At 34.2% G+C, this 19,921-nt stretch overlaps 1 protein-coding gene across 9 annotated transcripts in view; it reads left to right on the top strand.

Annotated features, from left to right (window-relative positions):
- NFIB (nuclear factor I B) overlaps nucleotides 1-18,522 on the top strand; it is a 255,890-nt gene extending 237,368 nt beyond the window's left edge. For 6 of the 9 annotated variants that reach the window (XM_069576582.1, XM_069576579.1, XM_069576578.1 and 3 more), the window contains one exon: nucleotides 18,002-18,522. In XM_069576582.1, the coding sequence (XP_069432683.1) occupies nucleotides 18,002-18,019 (18 nt within the window). In that variant the 3' untranslated portion in view covers nucleotides 18,020-18,522. Of the gene's footprint in view, nucleotides 1-4,371; nucleotides 4,461-18,001 lie in introns of all 9 variants that reach the window. The other 3 variants (XM_069576577.1, XM_069576575.1, XM_069576580.1) reach the window with 1 other exon arrangement.
- Nucleotides 18,523-19,921: the final 1,399 nt, after the last annotated feature.

Raw genomic sequence — 19,921 nt, 5'->3', positions numbered from 1 at the left:
GTAGCCTCCATTTAAAAATAAAAAAAACTTTTCATTTTATAGTTCTTACAATTTATTATCAGTAGTGTTTATTTAGCTCTTGAACTAGGCATACCCATTTAACTTAATTCTACCATGTTTTTAAATATTCAAGAAGCACAGGCTTCAGAAAGTAATATTAGATGTGACTTTAAGGTACCAGGATGACCTGGAATATCTTTTTCATTTTTATGTGTCATTTATAAGTTCCACCTATATCACAGTTTTATCTTGACCATTTTGCTTGTTGACTAAGGCTATACCCTTTTCCTTCAGAGTCATTTTATCTACTCTCTGGGAGATAATTAATAAAATAAAAATCAATCTAAGAGTTAAGAAAGTATGGAAAGTATGAATCCTCAAGGATTAATATTTTTAAGCATCCCACCCCAAAAGCACCTCCACACACCAAAAATCTATTTCTTTTTCTTTTTCCGGGGCTATCCGGAAAAATGAAGAAACCTAAAAAAACATATAATACACCTTTCAAGATTCTGCCTTGAGGGTCCGTGTAAGGTTGGAAAATAAAAAGCAAAAAGATAAATTTGCCTGTGTTGATTATTCTGTTTACAGTTTAATGGTTTACTGGTTCAACTGAGAGCTGTTGTCATCATAAGGGACTGTTAGTACATGGGCCTATTTGCTGAGTCCAGCAAAGTAGAACGTTTTCTTACCTTCTTTCTTTTGTTCCCAAAGCTAATTGCGAGGCATTTACAGAAGCCCCTGTTAATAACAATGGAGTGCCTTCATGTGAATAAACAGACTCTTATTCTGAAATCACAGGCAATGTTGATTCTACCTACATGAATATCTGAGTGCTCTGTAGGCTAGGACAAGATCCAGATCTTAGGTGTTTCCCCTTAGGCGGAATTTTTTGAAGAAGCTAGATGGTCTCCATCCTTGTTTTTCTCAAACTCATTTGAGTTAGACTTAGAATAAGGTTCTCATTCCAAAGCCTTTAGGGAACTTCATCCTAAGAACATCTGCAGTGAAAACTTTACCTTGCCTTCTTTTCAAGTTGTTTGGACTTCTTCAGCCCCATCTCTTCAATCATAGCTTTTCTAAAGGAGAATGTTAACTTCTTTACCTTACCTTCTGTTTTCTTTTGGAAATCTGGGCATAATTGTTTTAATATAAAAATTTCCTTAATTGTCTAAAAATTTAATTTCATGTTTGTGGGTACATATAAATTAAAGTTTTAAATTTTATCTGTGTATTTATGTAAGAATATGCATGCAATCAAGTCTGTCAAAGGGTCTATATTGTTACAAATGTAAGAGTTGCTACAAACATACAACTTCAACTAAATTTCTAAACTACTTTGCTCCTGCTTTTAAATTTGGTTACTATCGGGGGCAGGGGGTGGGGGGGGGAAGTATCCTCCTATTTTTTGAGGAAAAATTATTGGAAAAATCACTAGGGTATTATTGAAGCCTTGCAGAAAAAAATTACGTTAATGAAAGGCATATATTTATGTACCACTTAAAATTAAAATTTTAAATTTAATTAAAAAGTAATTGATAGCTAAATTACATAACACCAGCTATCTCACAGGATAGAAATTGAGGATTCACCACCCTAAATTCAAATAAGATTATTACCTACCATTTTAAACATTTAAAGCTTAATATAAAATCCATTTTGGTTAGAAATTCTGAATCATACTAAACCAACAATATTTAACTTGTTCCAAAAAGAAGCCTAAGTACACTTAATATTAACTTTTCATCACCTGAGAATCTGTTCAAAATTTGCTGAGTCAGAACTATCATATTCAAACAAGATTCTTAGAAACTGATTTTGTTAGAAATTAGTGTCATGGAAACTTTCAGTGAATATGCAGTTTCTATTTTAATTATTTTGCTCAATCATGAAGTTTATTAAGTATTAATTGAAGGATGCTTTATGCAAAAGGAAGTTAGTTAAAGAAAAAAATTGAGAGAAAGGTTCTTCATTAAGTTACCTGGCTTAAGTAGGTTATAACATATAAGCAGATATAAATATTTCTCCTCAGAAATTTTTGGAAATGTTGATAATGCCAGCCCACAATCTAAATAGCTAAATAAATTTAAATTGTATTTTATATTTTCAGTAACTGAAGGGAAATCAACACTAATTAATATCCTACCCATTTCTTTGGCATTTAGGTTATTATTAAATATGTTCAGTAGTTGTTTTTTGTTTATTTAAGCATAACTGTCTGTTTGGAAGAAGATATTTTGTTCTCATGTACCTTAAATATGATTGAAAATGAAGAGCTGTAGTGAGGTTTAATCCTTTTGAGACTACTGCTGGGAAAGAAACATCTAAGACTACGTTGATTTTAAGTGTTCAACAGGTGGCCAAAGATAGCCTACTGGACATTTTGTAGGAATAATAAACAGAAACAGGCAAAAAACTAGCAACATGAACATAAAAAAAAAACTGATTCACATATGCATTCTTCCAAGGAGACAGTAGTGTTCCCAATTTTCTGAGAACAAGCCAACCGGTGAGAGATACTTAGGTTCACTTGGCTTTGTGAAGCTAGCTTCTCTTTTTGAAGTTTTCCAGTGTACTCTGAGAGGCTCATAGAAACTAACCTGAAATTAATTATTAGCAGAATTATGTAATTCTAAATATAGCCCTCCGTTCTTCAGAATATCTAACTGACTCAAAATTAGGACTAGAGCAGAATCTATGAGTGGTCATTAAGATAATTGTTACACAAAGCCAAACACCTTCAACTGTTTTTAGATTGTTTTCCTAGTATTGCTTGAAAAGAATGCACTTTGAAGGAGGCAAGTGACTCTTACTGAAAAAAAAATTTTTTCAGATTGCCTAATTACATTGCATTTCTGATTAAATGCTCCATGTTGAGAACTTTTAAAACATCTTGTCACAAAATTTTGTTCTGTTTGATTAGAAATGAATGAAGTATACATTTTCTCCTTCATGCAGGCATTAAGATCCATTTTAAGAATATTTTTCATTATAATTTAATTTCTTTACTGATTTATGGCTTATTTATGAAATGTATCCTAAGCAAATTTTACATATGTTTTAACTGTCTACATTAAGTGAACTATTTCAGCTTTTTAACTAATTAATTATGTGATTAATTAAAGTTCTTTAACCTGAAGTCTCAGTGTAATTAAAATGCATGTTTGGGGAATTTTAGATGGTATTTTTGAGCCTCAGAGAGCTGTAGAAACATAAGCAAAACCAAATATTCTCAAACTGCAGAATCACTATTATAGTATGTAGAAACTAGTCTTAAAGGGAAAGGTTCTTAATGGCCTTTTTTTTTTTTTTTAGCCATACTGTTATCAGAAAGGATTAAAGTAACTTATCATAAGTTTAAAGGGACTTTGGCTCCAATCATCATCTTCTAGAAATTCTTACTGAAAAGCAGCACGCCAGGTTTAGTGGATTGCTCTGAATAAGTCCTCTTTTCAGTGCGAGATTCAGTTAATTTACAGCATAGCTATCTACAGATTAAAACCCATGATTTTCCAGTGTTTTTGTTCCCCCCAAAGCCAGATAAGTTTACTTTCTTAAGCATAAAAATAAGCAATATATCTTTTCAATAAATCTGCTAGCACTGTAGGGCAGCTGTTAACCAAACAGAGCTGGATAGGGTTACTGGAACAACCTCTGAAGGGCAGAGCTGATGATTTGGAGAGCTGGGAAGAATTTGTTTCAGCTAGTATTCAGTGCATTCCTCACTCTATTCAAATGTGGTAAAGGATTTCCAATGCCATTACTCTGAGTTTAAAATAAAGTAGAAACTAAATAAAGTATCAACTCTTTCTGGAAAAAAAAATGCCAGTTTGAGTAAAATTAGTAAATATCTAAAATGGAACCCCTTGATGCTTCTAATCATAACTTAGGGGAAATGTTTACAAAGTGGGGCCTTTCTCCTCTAAACTGCATGTCTTCTGTGTTTTGCAAACTGCATGCTTAAAGTTATTGATTATTTTATTCAGTGCAGATGATTTGGTATGTTATATATTTTTAAAAGCTTAAAAAATTTTTTCTAAGATATCTCTCTCTCTATTGAACATTAACGTTTGCTTTTATTTCAGCTCATTTTGTAATCTAATTAATGTCTAATTGTTATGTTCTAAGCACTTATTTCTCTTGTATGCTTTAATTAATAGAGAAGCATATTGCAATAGCTTTTTCTGAAATATATTCTAGGAATTTTGCTTTTCAGAGTGAGGTTTTCTTTGCCTTTTTTTTTTTTTTAAGTTGCCTCTTGGGAAAATAAGGTTAATGCCATGTACAGTACTAGTTTGCATGTGTTCATTTAAATACTAAAAACTGTAGTACTGCTCGATCCATATCTGACTGCTAGGTTTCAATTGACAGCTGAGGATTTGTGACTGGACCATGAATCAAAACGGCAGGCATTTATACCCCAGTACCAGTGAGGATACATTGGGAATTACTTGGCAAAGGTAACATTTTAATTATTTCCAACCCTACACTTACACCTAAAAATTACATGAGCTACAGTGTTTGTTTCTAACTAGCTTTACAGAAAGTATATATTAAAATTTTAGTTGTTTTAGCTATACCATTCCTCTTTCCCTACCCTCTTCCTCCTTATTTCTTATTGAGATATAACTTCAAATTAGTAGGAGACTAGAGCAAATAGTAATTAATGATTGGAATTTCTGAGTGCTGTCAGATGTTGTCAACAGTTTATAATATTGGTGAGGGTGGGGTGGGGAGGGGGAGGAGGTTATTTGGCACCTAGATTTAGGACCTGAAAATTGAAATCATAGTTTTAGGGAAGACTTTTCAGCTATCTGAGGGTAAAATATTGGCTTTTTCCCATTATAGGTTTTTCTCATTTCAGCTCTTTTTCTTTACTGTTAACTTTAAGTTATTTTAGACTCATTTACTCCCTTCTCAAAGGAGGAAAGATAAAATAATGTTCAGATTAGTCAATTTAACTGTTTATTAGCAACACTCATGAATTGCAGTGTGTATGTGGAGGGGTGGGGATTGTTGGAATCAACAGCTAGAGAAGGAATTTGGTTTAAAAAAATTTTTAACTTCTGTTTGTACCTTGATGTGAATCACTGAGAATTGATTTGGTTGGCTGAGATGATCACTCTAAAATTTCATTTTTGAAAGTAGTTTTGATAGTGTCTCATTTTGGGTTTTAGAAAGTAGGTCATGCTAATTCAACTTCTTATGAATTATTTCAGTAAAGAACAAATTGTGTCAAATTGACAAATTAAATGATTAAAATTCATGATATAATCATATGTAATGAGATAAAAATTTATAGAAGACTGAGGTAACCCCATAAGGAGTTCAACAAAAGTAGAGCCAACGTAATTTTCCGTCTCCTCTCTGATTGTCATCTTCTCTTTACTGAGCATCCCTATGTTAAAAGTACATTCTCTAGTATTGGTTGTAAAAGCATCTTCATACGCTTGATAGGAAAAAAAGAGTAGAGTTTCAAAGAATGAAATTAATAAAATTTCCACTTTTTACTCAGGTAAAAATTAAGAAAATTAGTTAGTTTCTGTTTTAAAAGCTTGTTGACTTTTTAAATTCACTGTCTGAAATGAATGCCATATGACTTTTCCTCTTTTTAGAGACTACTATAACATCCACTTTAAAATGTATAAATTTTTACCTTTTTGATTTTTTTTTCCATGAAGCTTATATTATTCGTCCATTTGGAAAAAAATACAGTGTATATTTAGAAAGAAAAGATACACTCAGTGAAAGAAGATAAACTATTTATTTATTTAAATAGTCTTTGTTATTATTTTAAAAGTTGATTTGACTTGGTAACACAGTGTTTGGATAATAATTTTATTTATCCTTACATTCCATGTTCTGTTGGTTGGCTAAATGGCCCATTTCTACATATAATCCTTATTGTATTTAGAAAAAATTGCAAGTTAGTTGGTAAGTGCCTGTGTTTTTTAATGTGGATGTAGCTGTGTGAGTTTCCAAATCTGTGGGTTACTGACTGACATTTACTTACCTAAAACTGGGTAGTATTGCTAAAGTACATTAAAGTGAAATGAGGGTATAAATTGCTGGAGACTTAAATGTAACTGCACCTAGTTCTTAGTAATGTTTCAACTCAAAAATTGATGTTCCCAAACAGAAAAGGTGAGTGGACAATGAATCATCGCAGAACACAGGGGCTCGGTGAATTAGTATGATGACTAAACTCATTTCTTAAGAGAGCTTTGTTCATCTTACCCATCACCTTCCTGGTGACAAGTTGGTGTGGTCATCAGCTTCAGGTCATAATCACTCAGGAAAAAAAATAAATTCATTTAGGATTTTATTTTTTCTCTCCAAAATAATTTTTGGGGATTAGTAGATAATGATATGTAGAATGGCTTTAATGCTTCAAAAAGCTTGACAAAGGTAGTTGGTTTGTTTCTTCCCTTTTTATCATGATTCAGGGGGCACATAATTGATAATAGCAGGTGAAACGTTCATACATTCAACAGATATTTATTGAAACTCTGTGGTGGGCAGTCCCAGACACTGCATGACTGATACACACCCTCACCATTCTTAAAATAAAAGTATCCTACAGTTCAGAATAAATGAACTGAAAGGAGACAGCAGCTTGCTTTGCTTTGTTATACTTATCCAAAATAGGCACAAGTAGAATCTGTATTTGATCATACAAATAGGCCATGTCTGTGGTACAACATATGCATCATTTATGCATGGTTTATAATATGTGTCTTGCAGTTATTTATGAAGCATAATAGATTTTTTTCTGGAAAAAGATATAAAAAAAATCAGAAATGTCTGTAACGCTATCACTTTTAAAGTAGATAACAGACATCTAAAATCTTCAGGCCATTGCTGCAACTTTCTAAGGATCTAAATAAATTAAATCATTTGCCTCTGTCCTAGTGGAATAAAGAAAATATCAGGTTATTTTTATTGTGGACCCCTGGAGACTTTGCAGTAGCAGAGAACAAGGCAAAGAAAGTGTTTGGTTTTACTTTGATTGCTGTTTGCTGCCATTACCTTCTTGGTATAATCACTGTCCATGGTCGCCTTCTTTTCTGCTTTGTGCCCATCGTTCTGTAGAGGTGTTTCCATGTCAAAGGCAGTTTCTTCTTCGGGACCGAAAATGGCAGTGCCCAGGGAGCTATTCGAGCATAAATCAAAGCTGGAAGATTTCCTCCATCCTCCTCTCTCCATGCATCCCCCAATCCCAGTGTATAAACATTCCTTTCAGAACTGATGCTGACTCCTTTGGAAAGTTTTCACAGACTTATTAAGTTGCAACCCTGAAGGTGTTTTGTTGTTTTGACCTTAGAATTTTGAGAGCTGAGTGTGTGTGTGTGTGTGTGTGTGTGTGTGTGTGTGTGTGTGTGTGTTGCTTGCATCTTGAAAATGTGATTTTTTTTTTTTCCCTAACTCAAAGGTCAGGTACTGCAGTTAACCCAGAGTGAAATCCCTTGGCAGAGTGCTCACTTCTGTGTGAGTCCGGAGGGGCTCAGCTCTTAGTAGGGTAATAGGTGATGAGTTGCTTATGCTGTTCATGAGAGTACTGTTGTGTCTGTGCTTTGTCCTCTGATGTGGACAAATTACACTGTTATATCTGTGAGTTATGTGGGTATAAACAAATACAGCAGTTAACTCCCTAACTGGCTTGCTTTCTTGAAGCTATAGCCAGAACATAGCTTGTACTATCAAATATGAAAGAGCAATATATTTGAATGAACAAGAAAGCCACAGGACAATCCAAGAATAATATAAACAGAAGTTATTTTAAAACATTGGAGGGAGTACTTTATGCAAAAGAGAAACTGGATTTATTGTTTCAGTCCCTCTTTTCCCCCTTCACCTCTTTCAAGAAAAGGCAAAGCCACAAGTGAGTGGCTGTATGTGTCTGATGGCTTCTATAAACATAGCAGCAGCCTTCAGATGGCTAAAATAAACATGTGCGTGTTACTGAAGGATATGTTTACACAAACCATTTGCTCAGCCTCTGAAATAATGAATAAATGAAGATTTTACTGAAATAATTGGAGGGATTTTTGTGTTTCTGCTGATGCCATAATTGAATGGCACCGAAGAGACTTTTATCAGCTATTTTCCATGTTACACGTGTTAGCAGTTCCTTTCTGTGAGTTGAATACTTCATTCTGTAGTGACTTTACACATGTTTTTGTAAGAAATTGTCGTTTATTACTGCAATTCTAGAGAGTTGCTTGATTTCCCAGGAGAAATTTAGCAGCCAGTAAAGATTATTTGGATCTGATTGGTCAGGAGAAGGAGGGCAAAAAGAAAGGAATAATAGCATGCATTTCATACATTTACGTCTATTTGCAAAACCCTCTCCTCAAACTTGTCCCGTTTTCATTGCTTCATCCTTTAAACTTTTCTTTGTGAAATACGTCCTCAATGACCTAAGAATGAATATTTAAGCAAAATAATTTTCACTGTTGTGTTGCAAATTATGTTTGTATGTAAAATATACATATGCATATAATGTGTGTGCATAAATGGTGTGCATGTACATGCACGTGTATGCATGGGTATGTGCGTGCATGTATGTATGTATACATGTGTCATGCACAAACATATGACATGTGTATGATGCGGGTGATGTGTGTACTGGCTTTAACACCAAAAACATTTTGGTGTAGTGGGATATAGCTGATTAACAATGTTGTGAACAGTTTCAGGTCAGCAGTGAAGGGACTTAACGATACATATACGTGTATCCATTCTCCCCTAAACCCCTGTACTGGTTTTAGGTAATGTTAAGAGTTAACTTGTATTTCTACATTAGACGATACATATAAGTGTATCCATTCTCCCCTAAACCCCTGTACTGGTTTTAGGTAATGTTAAGAGTTAACTTGTATTTCTACATTAGACGTAGACCATCCCTACAAATTCACCAGCTTAGCATTTCCTGCTTTCAGTTTGTTATCTTGACACATAACTACAGTACAACAGCTGGGTTGTTCCTGGAGTTCCTGGGGGGAGCTTTATTCTCAGAGTGCTGAATTTCCTTTTCAGCTGTCAGCTCTAACGTGTATTCAAAATGTTCAACTTTTTACACACCATTCTGGGTCCCTAGCACCACTCTGGGACTATGATAGAAATGCTGATAAGGAGGTGGCTGAATGGGAGAATCCAGTTCAAGGAGGGGAATTTGCAAAAGCCAAAATTGCACATGACCATTGTTTGGGAACCAAACCTGTTAACTAGTGTTGCTCTTTGTATTTGGATATTCTATTTAAAAGAATTACTACTCTCTTTTCATGAAAATTATTTGCACCTGTTAGGAACCCCAAAATTAAAATGTGAGCATTCTTAAAAATAATCTTGATCTGGTGTTTATACACACGCAGTTATCTGTAATCTGGCTGTTGAAAAATACATTGGGGATTTGTTGCCGTTTTGCCTAACTTTCTCCATTTGTAAAGAAAGATTTGCACAACACAACGTTTCCTTTTTATCTAGGAAACTCTTCAGAAGACTTCCTAAGAAATTAATTGTATTCCAGCCAGACTTGCATGCTGCCATCCCACAGGAAATGGGTCAGCAATCCATTAAGATGCCATTAGATAATCTAATTTGGAACTTAATCTCTAAATTAACCATGCTCCATACTTGAAGCATACTTGAGAGAAAGAAAAAAAGTTTACGTTTGAATCGATAGGGGAGCCGAAGCGTGAAGAAGGCTGTTTGTTTTTTCTGTAGCTGTGGTCACGTCTCAAGCCGTCTGGTAACCAGGAGAAACCAGACATGATGTAATTCCAGATTGAACTTGAACTTCAGGGACTTAGGATAGGGGAACAATGGACCGTAGGAATCAATAATGTCCATTTTCCACATGATTATGTTTGGAGCTTTACGTTAACCTTCATGGGAGAAGCAGCAGGATCTGCAGTGTGACCGAAATGGGATGAACACAGACAAGATGTCAGAGGAAAGAAAACAACTTTTTCCACGATATTTTCTGAGCAGCACTGCAGATTCCAGCAGGATTAGAAAAGTTCCCGCTCTGCAGTAAACGAGTGGCCTGTTCAGAGCACTCTTTGTTCGCTTAGGTAGGACAAACTTAATCTTACGTTTCCTGTCAGATGATTTTTGGCTGCACTAGGGGAGAGGGAGGAGCATGATGCAGAAAATTCCCAAATGTCAACCTTGCTGATTAACCCTTTGTGATGAAAGAAGTACATTAAACACCTACTTTATTTGAAGATGTTTAATGGAAAGTGCCATATTTACATATATACTAATTTCCCAAGAAATTTAGCTCTGTTACTGGCCAACGCACCCTTTAATAATTTCCTTTTTCCATTCTCATGTTTGCTAGTGTTATTAGGAAGTATACAGTGTGTTTTTAGTCATATTTACTTAGATGACAAAGTATATGAATTGAGTAAACAGGGTAATAAATGTAATAAGAAACTACAAAAGGAGAAAAAGGCAAAAATTTAAGACGTTGAAGAAGACAAATTTTGAATATTTAGAAATTGTAGAAATTTACAGTTATTCTCTCCTCTGTTAATTTTTGTTTTATGACAGAAGGCTTTTTGTACATGTGAACAGAGTAGCAGGCATAACATAAAAACATGTTCAATTCCTTAATAGTCTGTGATTTTATGCTTCAGAATTCTGATACCAAAAAAAAAAAAAATTCTGTCTTTTAGAGGTGAAATGGTGCAAATAACACTGATTTTTGCTTTTAAAGGAAAATTATCTGGGAAAGATCACATTTTGCTTTTGTGTAAAACTTACATTTCTATTTAATTTAGTATGCCTAGGGTGATTTTCTCTAGTGAAAGACACTATTTGGAGGCACTATTTTTGTAGAGAATTTTGTCTGCTGTTGAAGACTCACATATGCTAATAAGGGGGCTGTAGCACTTGTAACAATAGCCCTGAAAAGGAGCCGGGGACAGAGAGGAATACAGACTAGAGAAGGAGGAGGGAAATCCACACACAGGATTCTCTATGGGAGGAGATCAAGTCACTACTTTGATCCTGATAATTCTATATTTTTAATTGGCTAAAACCTCCCACAGCTACATAAATTGTTATATACATATGCGTCTGTATACTGTAATTTATTTACAATAATGATTCTCTACCATTTTCAGTTCTAAAACACGAAGAGTGTCTAACATAGTTTTGTTTTTTAAATTTGGCCAGTTTAGGGGAAGAGTGTTTTTCTTACTTATGGCTAAACATTTTAAGGAAATAAGTTTTTATTACTCTCAAGTATATTGATTACCTTGTTGAAAGGTCTAGGATTTTGTAAGAGCTGTTTGCTAACGGTACAGACATTAGAATGAGCACGTTAGACCTTTAACTGCAGTGGCCGCATATATAAGGACTCTTCTTGCCCTGTGCTGTTGATTAAATAACATATTTCACTGGCATATACCATTATTTCACTTAGAAAATGCTAGTACTCACACATGGTAAATTTAACATGCCATCCAGCATGCCGTGATAACAAAACACATCTGAAACAACTGAATATAAATTAATGAGCTTTGATGGCCTACCAATTTGATATGTTATTTTCAAAATCGTTGGTCCCCAAAGAGGAGCAATAAAGCAAGCTATTTACCTACTTAGTTAAGAAACAAATACATTTCTCTTTCATTACTATGAAGTGCTATTGCTTGCAGTTAGAATAATTCCATGAGCCACCTGCAGTTTATGATATTTGGTGTTTCCCAGAGAGCCCACAAGAGTACTTTGCAGTTCAGGTAAGAGCCAGCCAGGGAGCTTTCCAAAACAGATTATTACAAATAGTAACAATCATTAGAAATCATCTTGCATGCAAATAGGATCATTCCAATGGTAATAATGATCCTTAAAAAATGGGGAAATAAATTGAAGAAACCCAAGACCTGTGTAAAGCACTTTGTATATTTCACTTCTGGTTTTAGCTGCATCCGAAGTGGAATGCAAGCAAGCAATTTATAGACATGCAGCAACGTCTGTATATACATGAAAAAATGCAACTATTGTCCTCAGATGAAAAGAATCTTGAATTAGATAAATAAAATACACTTTTTTGTGTTGAAAAGTTATACTTTTTAGGGAATTCCATTGTGCCTAAATGATATGGACCTTAATTCATAGAAATCCCTTGTATAATTCAGGGAAATTATGAATTCTTGCTTAGTAATATAAATAATATGTCTCATAAAAGAGGGAGATGAGGTGAAGTATAATGGTTAAGAATGTAGGCTTTAGAACCACACTGCTAGATTTCAAATTCTGGCTTCTACAGCCTAACAGCAGGAGTTGGGCAAGACACAATTTTCCAGCTTCAGTTTCCTCATCTGTAAAATTAGAAGAATAATCATACTTTTCTTACAGATGTATAATGAGATTTGAAAACTTTAAATTAGCTCTAGCACATAGATCAGTGCCTGGCAAATAGGACACACTCTGTAAATGGTAGTAACTGGTATATTTAATAAATACTGCTTTCTTTGCTCTAATACATTAATGAATTATTAGATATATTAATTTTATGTAATAATTTAATAATTTGTAAATATTTGGGTACTTAAATACCACTCCTATGTTCCTTCCTCTGGCCTAAGTGGGCATTTTTTTTCATAAGACATAGTCTGTAGTGTTTGTATTATATTGAAATAAGCTGCCAGTCCAAATGCACACATCCAGGACAGCATGGTTTTGACTTGATACTTAATTATACTGCTCTTGATTGGTTGTTCTAGCAGATTTTAGCTGTTAATAGGAAAAGTGTTTATTGTGCATTTGAGGAGAGATACTAATACTTGTGTGTTGATGTTATGGAAACAAAATTAGGAACAGTTAGCCAAGGAAATAATAAACTTTCCGTCTTGGGGGTATTTGAAACAGGAACGGTGGAACTAAGGGCAAATCTTGCTTTTAAACGAAAGTATTTATTTTACTTATTATCTCATGCTTTCTGGGCCATTGCTTATTTTTATTGCTATCTATAAGTAATGTGGCTACTGGTACAGTTTAGGTATGTGTGAGTATATACAGTTGTCAGTGCTTCATTCCTGTAATATATTTTTTAAGCTTCTTGAAAGAGTACAATCTCTAAAGCAGATGTGGTAGTCTTAAGGTTAAATCAGTATGCAAAATCTGAATGGGCGATATGATTAGTCCCCCCAAAATATTAGAACACTGGATACTTTGACATTTTATAACGTGTTTGACACGTGGGTTGCCTAGCGCATTAGCAGATGCGCATTGAAACTTGCCATTCTTCAATTTGAATAATTGAAGGAAGCCTATGTCTTTGGTTTTTTACTCAACTTATGATTCCATATATGGTTTTTTTTTGTGCCCCGTGGTTCTTGGGTTGTTACCAAGTTAAAAGCTAAGAACCTCATCCTTTTTGGCCTAGAATACACAGTCACAGAATGCATAACTTTTAAAAAGCACAACCATCGACTTTTGACTCGCCCAAAGGAGTTTTCTCACTTTCATTCTTTGTCTCTTTACTCCTTCGGGATGCAAAGACTAACAGTTTTATCCAGTTTGTCCTGGATTTTAAACATATGAAAAGTGTATCATTTTTAAGAAGTGGGTATCTTCTTCCTCCCTAATCCTCACCATAAGGTCCCTCTAATAGAACTTGAACTGGATTTGTTTTCAAAGGAGATAGATAGATATATCAAATTTCAGAGCTGTTTGATCACCTAGACCAACCGCATGTTCTGTGCACAAGTCTGCTGCAATACTAGCCAGGTTATGATCCAGCAGTGTGGGGCATGGGAAATTCATTGTCTCTTGAAGCGAATACGTTTTGCCTTTAGAAAACTGTGTTCAAAAGTTCTTTTAAATGTTTGGTTAATGTCTAACTTCCCAGGGAAGCAATGTAATAGTTAAACGGCCTTGGGAATCAGGTAGAACTAATTCACATCTGAGATGTTGCTGGGTAACTTTGGGTGAGTTTAAGCCTCAACTTTCTCATCTGTGAAAAGGGGATAATGATGGCAATGTCGATAATTCTCTGAGAAGATTAAGTGACATAGGATGTGTGAAACACCCAAGATGATATCTTGTTTATAGAAGGCCATCAGCGTGATTATCTTCTGAAGGTTTCTCCCTGTATGCTAATTCTGTCTACTGGAACCACATGGAAGATATCTATATTTCTTTTCAACTCAACTATCATGTCTTGCCTGTCTCCCTTTACCTGTTTTCAAATGACATAATTTGGTGTATTTTTTCACCAAAGTAATGCCATACAGTTTGTTTCTCTTGAAGAGTGATACAGGGAAGAAACACAATGCTTCCCAGATAGTCTGATCAGAATAAAATGAAGCCATACCATCACCCACCATTAATGTAATTTGTTTGTTTGCTTCTTCCCTCTGGGGAACAACCACATCATATATTTGACCAGAATCATATGAAAATAGTATCCGTGAGGTCAGATGTATTGAATTTTTTAATAGAATTTTTATTCAACTTTTATTCATTTTTAAGGAAATATCTCAATACACACTGAAAGCGTATATAGAGTAGGAGTCACTAGCATGAATTCTGCTGTGTGTTGTGGTATTGTCGAAATCTTTGGGTTTTTTTTTTTTTTTGGTGCCTGATTTTTCCGTGAAGTGCTTGTATTCTTTTTTTTTTCTTTTATAATATGGCAGGTATATATATTTTTTAAAGATGTGCTTTCAGTCATGCTCATCTTCTGTTTGCCTTTTAAAAAAAAGGTGATTTGGCAATGGAAAATTTAATGAAGTCCAAGTATGTGTGTGCTTGAAGATATACTGCTGAAAACCTTAATTTGACTTTGAATATTTTGAAATCTTTCAGCTCTATTCTTATCTCTTAATAGGGACACAGATTATTGGATTGAAAATTAAAGTCCATATAATTTTCATTCTATTAGGAATTAAAATCAGAAAGCATTTTACATATAACTAGTTGGTATATGTACATAAATATGAAAGTGTGTTTATTTTATCCATTCTGGTGATTATTGGCATTGACTTGTGTAGAGAGACTTGATATTTAAAAAGCACTGTTACCTTTTTACCCAAAAAACTGTACAATTTGAGGCATTGTTTTTTGAAATTAAATGATCTAGGTTATTTTGTTTGATTAAACATTTTTCTTTATTATGATCTTTGAGTTAGTTTTACCAGATTTTTTTTCAACGGTACTACCAAAAATTTCTAAAAATATCTGTGCTTATAATTCTGAGTTTAACCTCCAAATTGGCAATAAGAGGCTTATAAACTCATATATGGGGTCTGCACAGTGTTAATGTCTGAGATTTATTTCTCCCCAAAGACTCATAAACAGTATTGACAAATATATCACACACTGCAGTTTTGACATGGTCATAATGTAGGATGGGAGGTTCGAAAGGTTTAAATAAACATCTAAATTGAATTTGTTAGATATTGTGCAGCAAGAGTCCTTTTAGTCACTAGCATCTATTTATTTTTATTGAGGATTTTCCAAAGGTAACAATACATGTCTTTTCTAAAGAACTGGGTAAGAAAGCTATTGCAAATTAAACCCTGAATTTTTATCTTTTCCACCATTAATTGGTAAACTTCTCCATTTAAGAGCCACATCTATTTTCAAGCATTAAGATAAACTTTATTTTCCTACAGTATGTAGTTTCTAAATGACTTCCTAGAGCCCATTTAATTTGGGACTCGTTAATTTTGCAAAGTGATTCGCTTGTTGTTGACATTGTCTTTTACTGTCAAGGACTGTCCATTTGAGCTAGTCTTTCTGTTTTTCATACATGCTTCCTGCTTTAGGTTATAAAATAAGGAGGTCCATTTTAGTCATTTATTTGTTAAGAAATGATTAGCATCAGCTATGGCCAGTAAAGAGGGTTGATAAGGTCATTTTCTTTACAGATCTTACCTTTCAGTCAGTAAGGTAATCATAGGTACAGAAAATTATGATATGAGGTAGTGCTATTGTAGTTCTATATAACTAAGTGCAGTAGAAGGACAGTAGAGGGAAAATATTTAATAATGTGTCATGTAACACTCTTTCCCATCAGTGATGCAAAGTGCAGAAATACTTGTTGAAGATGTGTGTGGGAAGAAAGAAATATGTGAAAACAATTAAGTCTCTTAGAAAAAGTTTCAATAACAACTTTTTATTCTGTAGAATTATGATTTTTCATCTGATGATGACATATCTTTTTAGTGTCAATTTTTGGTTTCAAGTATTATTTGGTTACTCCTGCATAGTTAATTTGTGTTAATATGGAACATCTCTCATTTTAAGTCCAGAGATGCCAGTTTTCTTATCATAGAGGGCCAAATTGCAGTGTATTCATGAAACTATGTGATTATGAGCAACACTTTTAGAAAATAAATAGTTGGGTGTGATTTGGAATATTTAATTGATTTTCTTGTTTATCCAAAAATTATTGAGCACCTATAATGTACTAAGTACTGGATTAGATGGAGAACAAAAAGAGAATGGACTTTGTTTTTATGGAGCTCATAGTCTAATCACAAAATCCTTTGAGCATAAGAGGTTACTGTAAGGTTTTTCCTATTAAAATATTAACTCAGAAGTATGTACCTAGACATGTAGTAATAACCCTAATTATTTCTTTAAAAGTATCATGAAATTAAAAAAAGGTACATACCAAGTTATTTTGTTTTAATCCAAGCTTTTTCTTTGTGGGGGTGGGTGGGTAGGGAAATTGTTTCTTCAAGTTAATATTCCATAAAGTTTTTGTACCTTTGGAATTCAAATATGAAAAAAAATGAGAATGTCTAGCTTGATAGCTACAGTAGTAGAATCCATCTCACTTCTTGGTTCCAAAAATAAAGAAAAGAATGTAAATTAAATTTAGAGGATCAGTTAAATTTAAAACACTGAAGTTGAGTTTCCATGCCAGACCATGACAAAACTGGGTATGGAATTGTCAGTTGGGTGTTTTCTTGGTTCCTGATTATTTGTGCAGCTGTTACTTAACTGACATTCATTCCAAGTTGAATATTGAAACTAACAATGCATCTAGTTAGGTATACTCAAAATGTATGGTATGGGGTTGTCCATGATATGTAGGTCTTGTGTTATTTTCCTCTGTGTGATATTTGTTTAGTGAGGGATTATGCCAGTAGCAAACTCTGGGAATTGGTGATGGACAGGGAAGCCTAGTGTACTGCAGTCATGGGGTTGCAAAGAGTCAGACACGACTGAGCAACTGAACTGAACTGAACTAATGCCACTAGCAATTAGACAACTGTTTTTCAAAATTTTTTGTTTTAAATAGCCCCAAATACAGCATAGGTGAAATTAGAGTCAGTTGGAGACGGGCAAGACTCTCCTCTGCTTACTCCCTGTAGAGCTCCACCCATACCCCTCTCCCAGCTCCCAAACTCAGAGCAGCTGGGATGTGGAAACATGACTGACAGGGAGGAAAAGGTTTCTGGTGTCAGCTTCAAACTAAGTATTATGCACTGGCCTTCCTGGAAAATATACTTTCTCTTATTGTGAGGGAAAAGGAATCATTTTCATTATGGCTTTCAATTTTGTTCAACCAATAGGCAGGTAAAAAAACCTGAAATACATCACAACTGTTGTGAATTAAAACAAGATCAGAATATAACTTGCAAAATATATCGATACTGTTATAGATTTGCTCTTTTCTTCTTGACAGAAAATCATACCATATTTACATCAAAACAGACCAAATATTTTAGGAAGAATATCCTCTCTCAGTCAATTAGTGCTTACCTGTGGATGAGTCTTACTTGAGATATTTTCTGCCTCACAATAGTCTTACCATCTGTAAAAGAAATAGACCATGTAGTTTATATATGCATAATATGTATAATTTATAAGCACATGTATCTCATATTAGACTCTTAATTTGGAAAAGTCATAGTAGTAATTTGATGCCTATGGAATTTATGTCTCTAATATTGTTATAGATTTTAACGTATTTTTTTTCTTTTTCTCTTCCCTCCCTCCTGCCCCTCTCCTGCCCCCTTCCTGCCGACAGTCCTGGTACCTGGGCTAGCTTGGTTCCTTTCCAAGTATCAAATAGGACACCCATCCTACCGGCAAATGTCCAAAATTACGGTTTGAACATAATCGGAGAACCTTTCCTTCAAGCAGAAACAAGCAACTGAGGGGAAAAAATGAAATACAACACTAGTTTAAGAATTTTTTTTAGAAAAAAGAAAAGAGGAAGACTGGACAAAACAAACAAAACAAAAAGGGAGAAAGGAAGGAAACTGAAGAAAGAAGATAATAGACCAGCAATCGCAGCACTTACAATCACTAATTCCCTTAAGGTTGAAACTGTAATGACATAAAAAGGGTCGATGATATTTCACTGATGGTAGTTCGCAGCCCCTGCAAAGTAGCCTTTGTTACATGAAGTCCGCTGGGAAATAGATGTTCTGTCTCTATGACAATATATTTTAACTGACTTTCTAGATGCCTTAATATTTGCATGATAAGCTAGTTTTATTGGTTTAGTATCTTGTTGTTTACGCATGGAATCACTATTCCTGGTTATCTCACCAACGAAGGCTAGGAGGCGGCATCAGAGGTGCTGGGCGTGACAGAGCCATGAGCCAGCCATTTTATAAGCACTCTGATTTCTAAAAGTTAAAAGAAATATATATGAAATCTCTGTAGCCTTTAGTTATCAGTACAGATTTATTAAATTTTGGCCCTTAACCCAGCCTTTTCCAGTGTGTAACCCAGTTTGAAATCTTAAAAAAAAAAAAAAGAAAAAAAGAGGAAAAAAAAGAAAAAAAAGGAAAAAAAGAAAAAAGAAAAAAAAAACAGTTTGAACACAAAAGGCTCTATGGAAGAAATGCCTCTTTGTAGGTGAAGTGTTATCTCTGCATGCAACAGTAAAAATTAATATAATATTTTCCCCACAAAAGAAACACTTAACAGAGGCAAGTGCAATTTATAAATTTATATCTAAAGGGGAATCATGATTATAAGTCCTTCAGCCCTTGGACTCTAAATTGAGGGGATTAAAAAGAATTTAAGAGAATTTTGAACGAATTTATTTTCCCCTCAGTTTTTGAGGGCAGTAAAAAGGCATTAAATCAAGACAAATCATGTGCTTGAGGAAAAAAAAATTAATGAAAACACAGCACTTATGTTGGTTTAGCTGCAGCCTCCTTGGAGGTAGAATTTATTTATTTAAAATTACTGGTTGCATCAAGAACCCATAGGGTGTACAAAAGGTTCTATAAAATCTGCATTCTAGAGACAAAGAGGCAGGCAAATCCATGTCACAAGGGTAAAGCTTACAGTTTACAAACTGGGAATGCCAGGGTGTAGGATGTAAAAACGCACTCTTGAGAAAACACATGTAATCAGGGTGCTGAATACTTGCATGGTGCTTTCAGACATTAGCCTTGTTCAACAAACTTCTTGTATTGACAGATCTGTAGTGTGCATGGGCAGACACATTTTTGCCTCTATGTCTCTTAAAATTTTAATTAAAAATACTCTTTCCAGTAATCCTAATTTGCACGAAGATATAATGTCCACATTACGTGCCTTGCCTTGAAATCTAAAAAAACAAAAAACAAAAAAAAAACTACAAAAAAACACACAAAAAAGTGACATCACTACACTTGTTTTGCTGCATTTATTATCATTTTAAATCTTTACCATTTTTATGACAAAATATTTTGTACTCCAGACGAAGAAAAATGTGTGACATCATGGATTTTTTAGACAGTTATACCTTTATCTCACATTTATAAAGCATATCATGGCTGTGTATAGTTGCCGCTTAAAAATTGTAATCGACCAGCAATATTTTCAGTATTTTGGTGTTTTTTCTATTAACCTTTCATGTTTTTCATCTTCCAATTAATATTTGGGGGGGAGGGGTTTCAAATTTATACGAATTATGCAATACCAAGTTTTGCCTATGTAGGTAGTG

The sequence above is a fragment of the Ovis canadensis genome, chromosome 2 (genome assembly GCF_042477335.2).
Source record: "Ovis canadensis isolate MfBH-ARS-UI-01 breed Bighorn chromosome 2, ARS-UI_OviCan_v2, whole genome shotgun sequence".
Lineage (NCBI taxonomy): Eukaryota > Metazoa > Chordata > Mammalia > Artiodactyla > Bovidae > Ovis > Ovis canadensis.
Note: the sequence above shows the minus strand (reverse complement) of the source record. Positions and strands in the feature narration are given on the sequence as shown.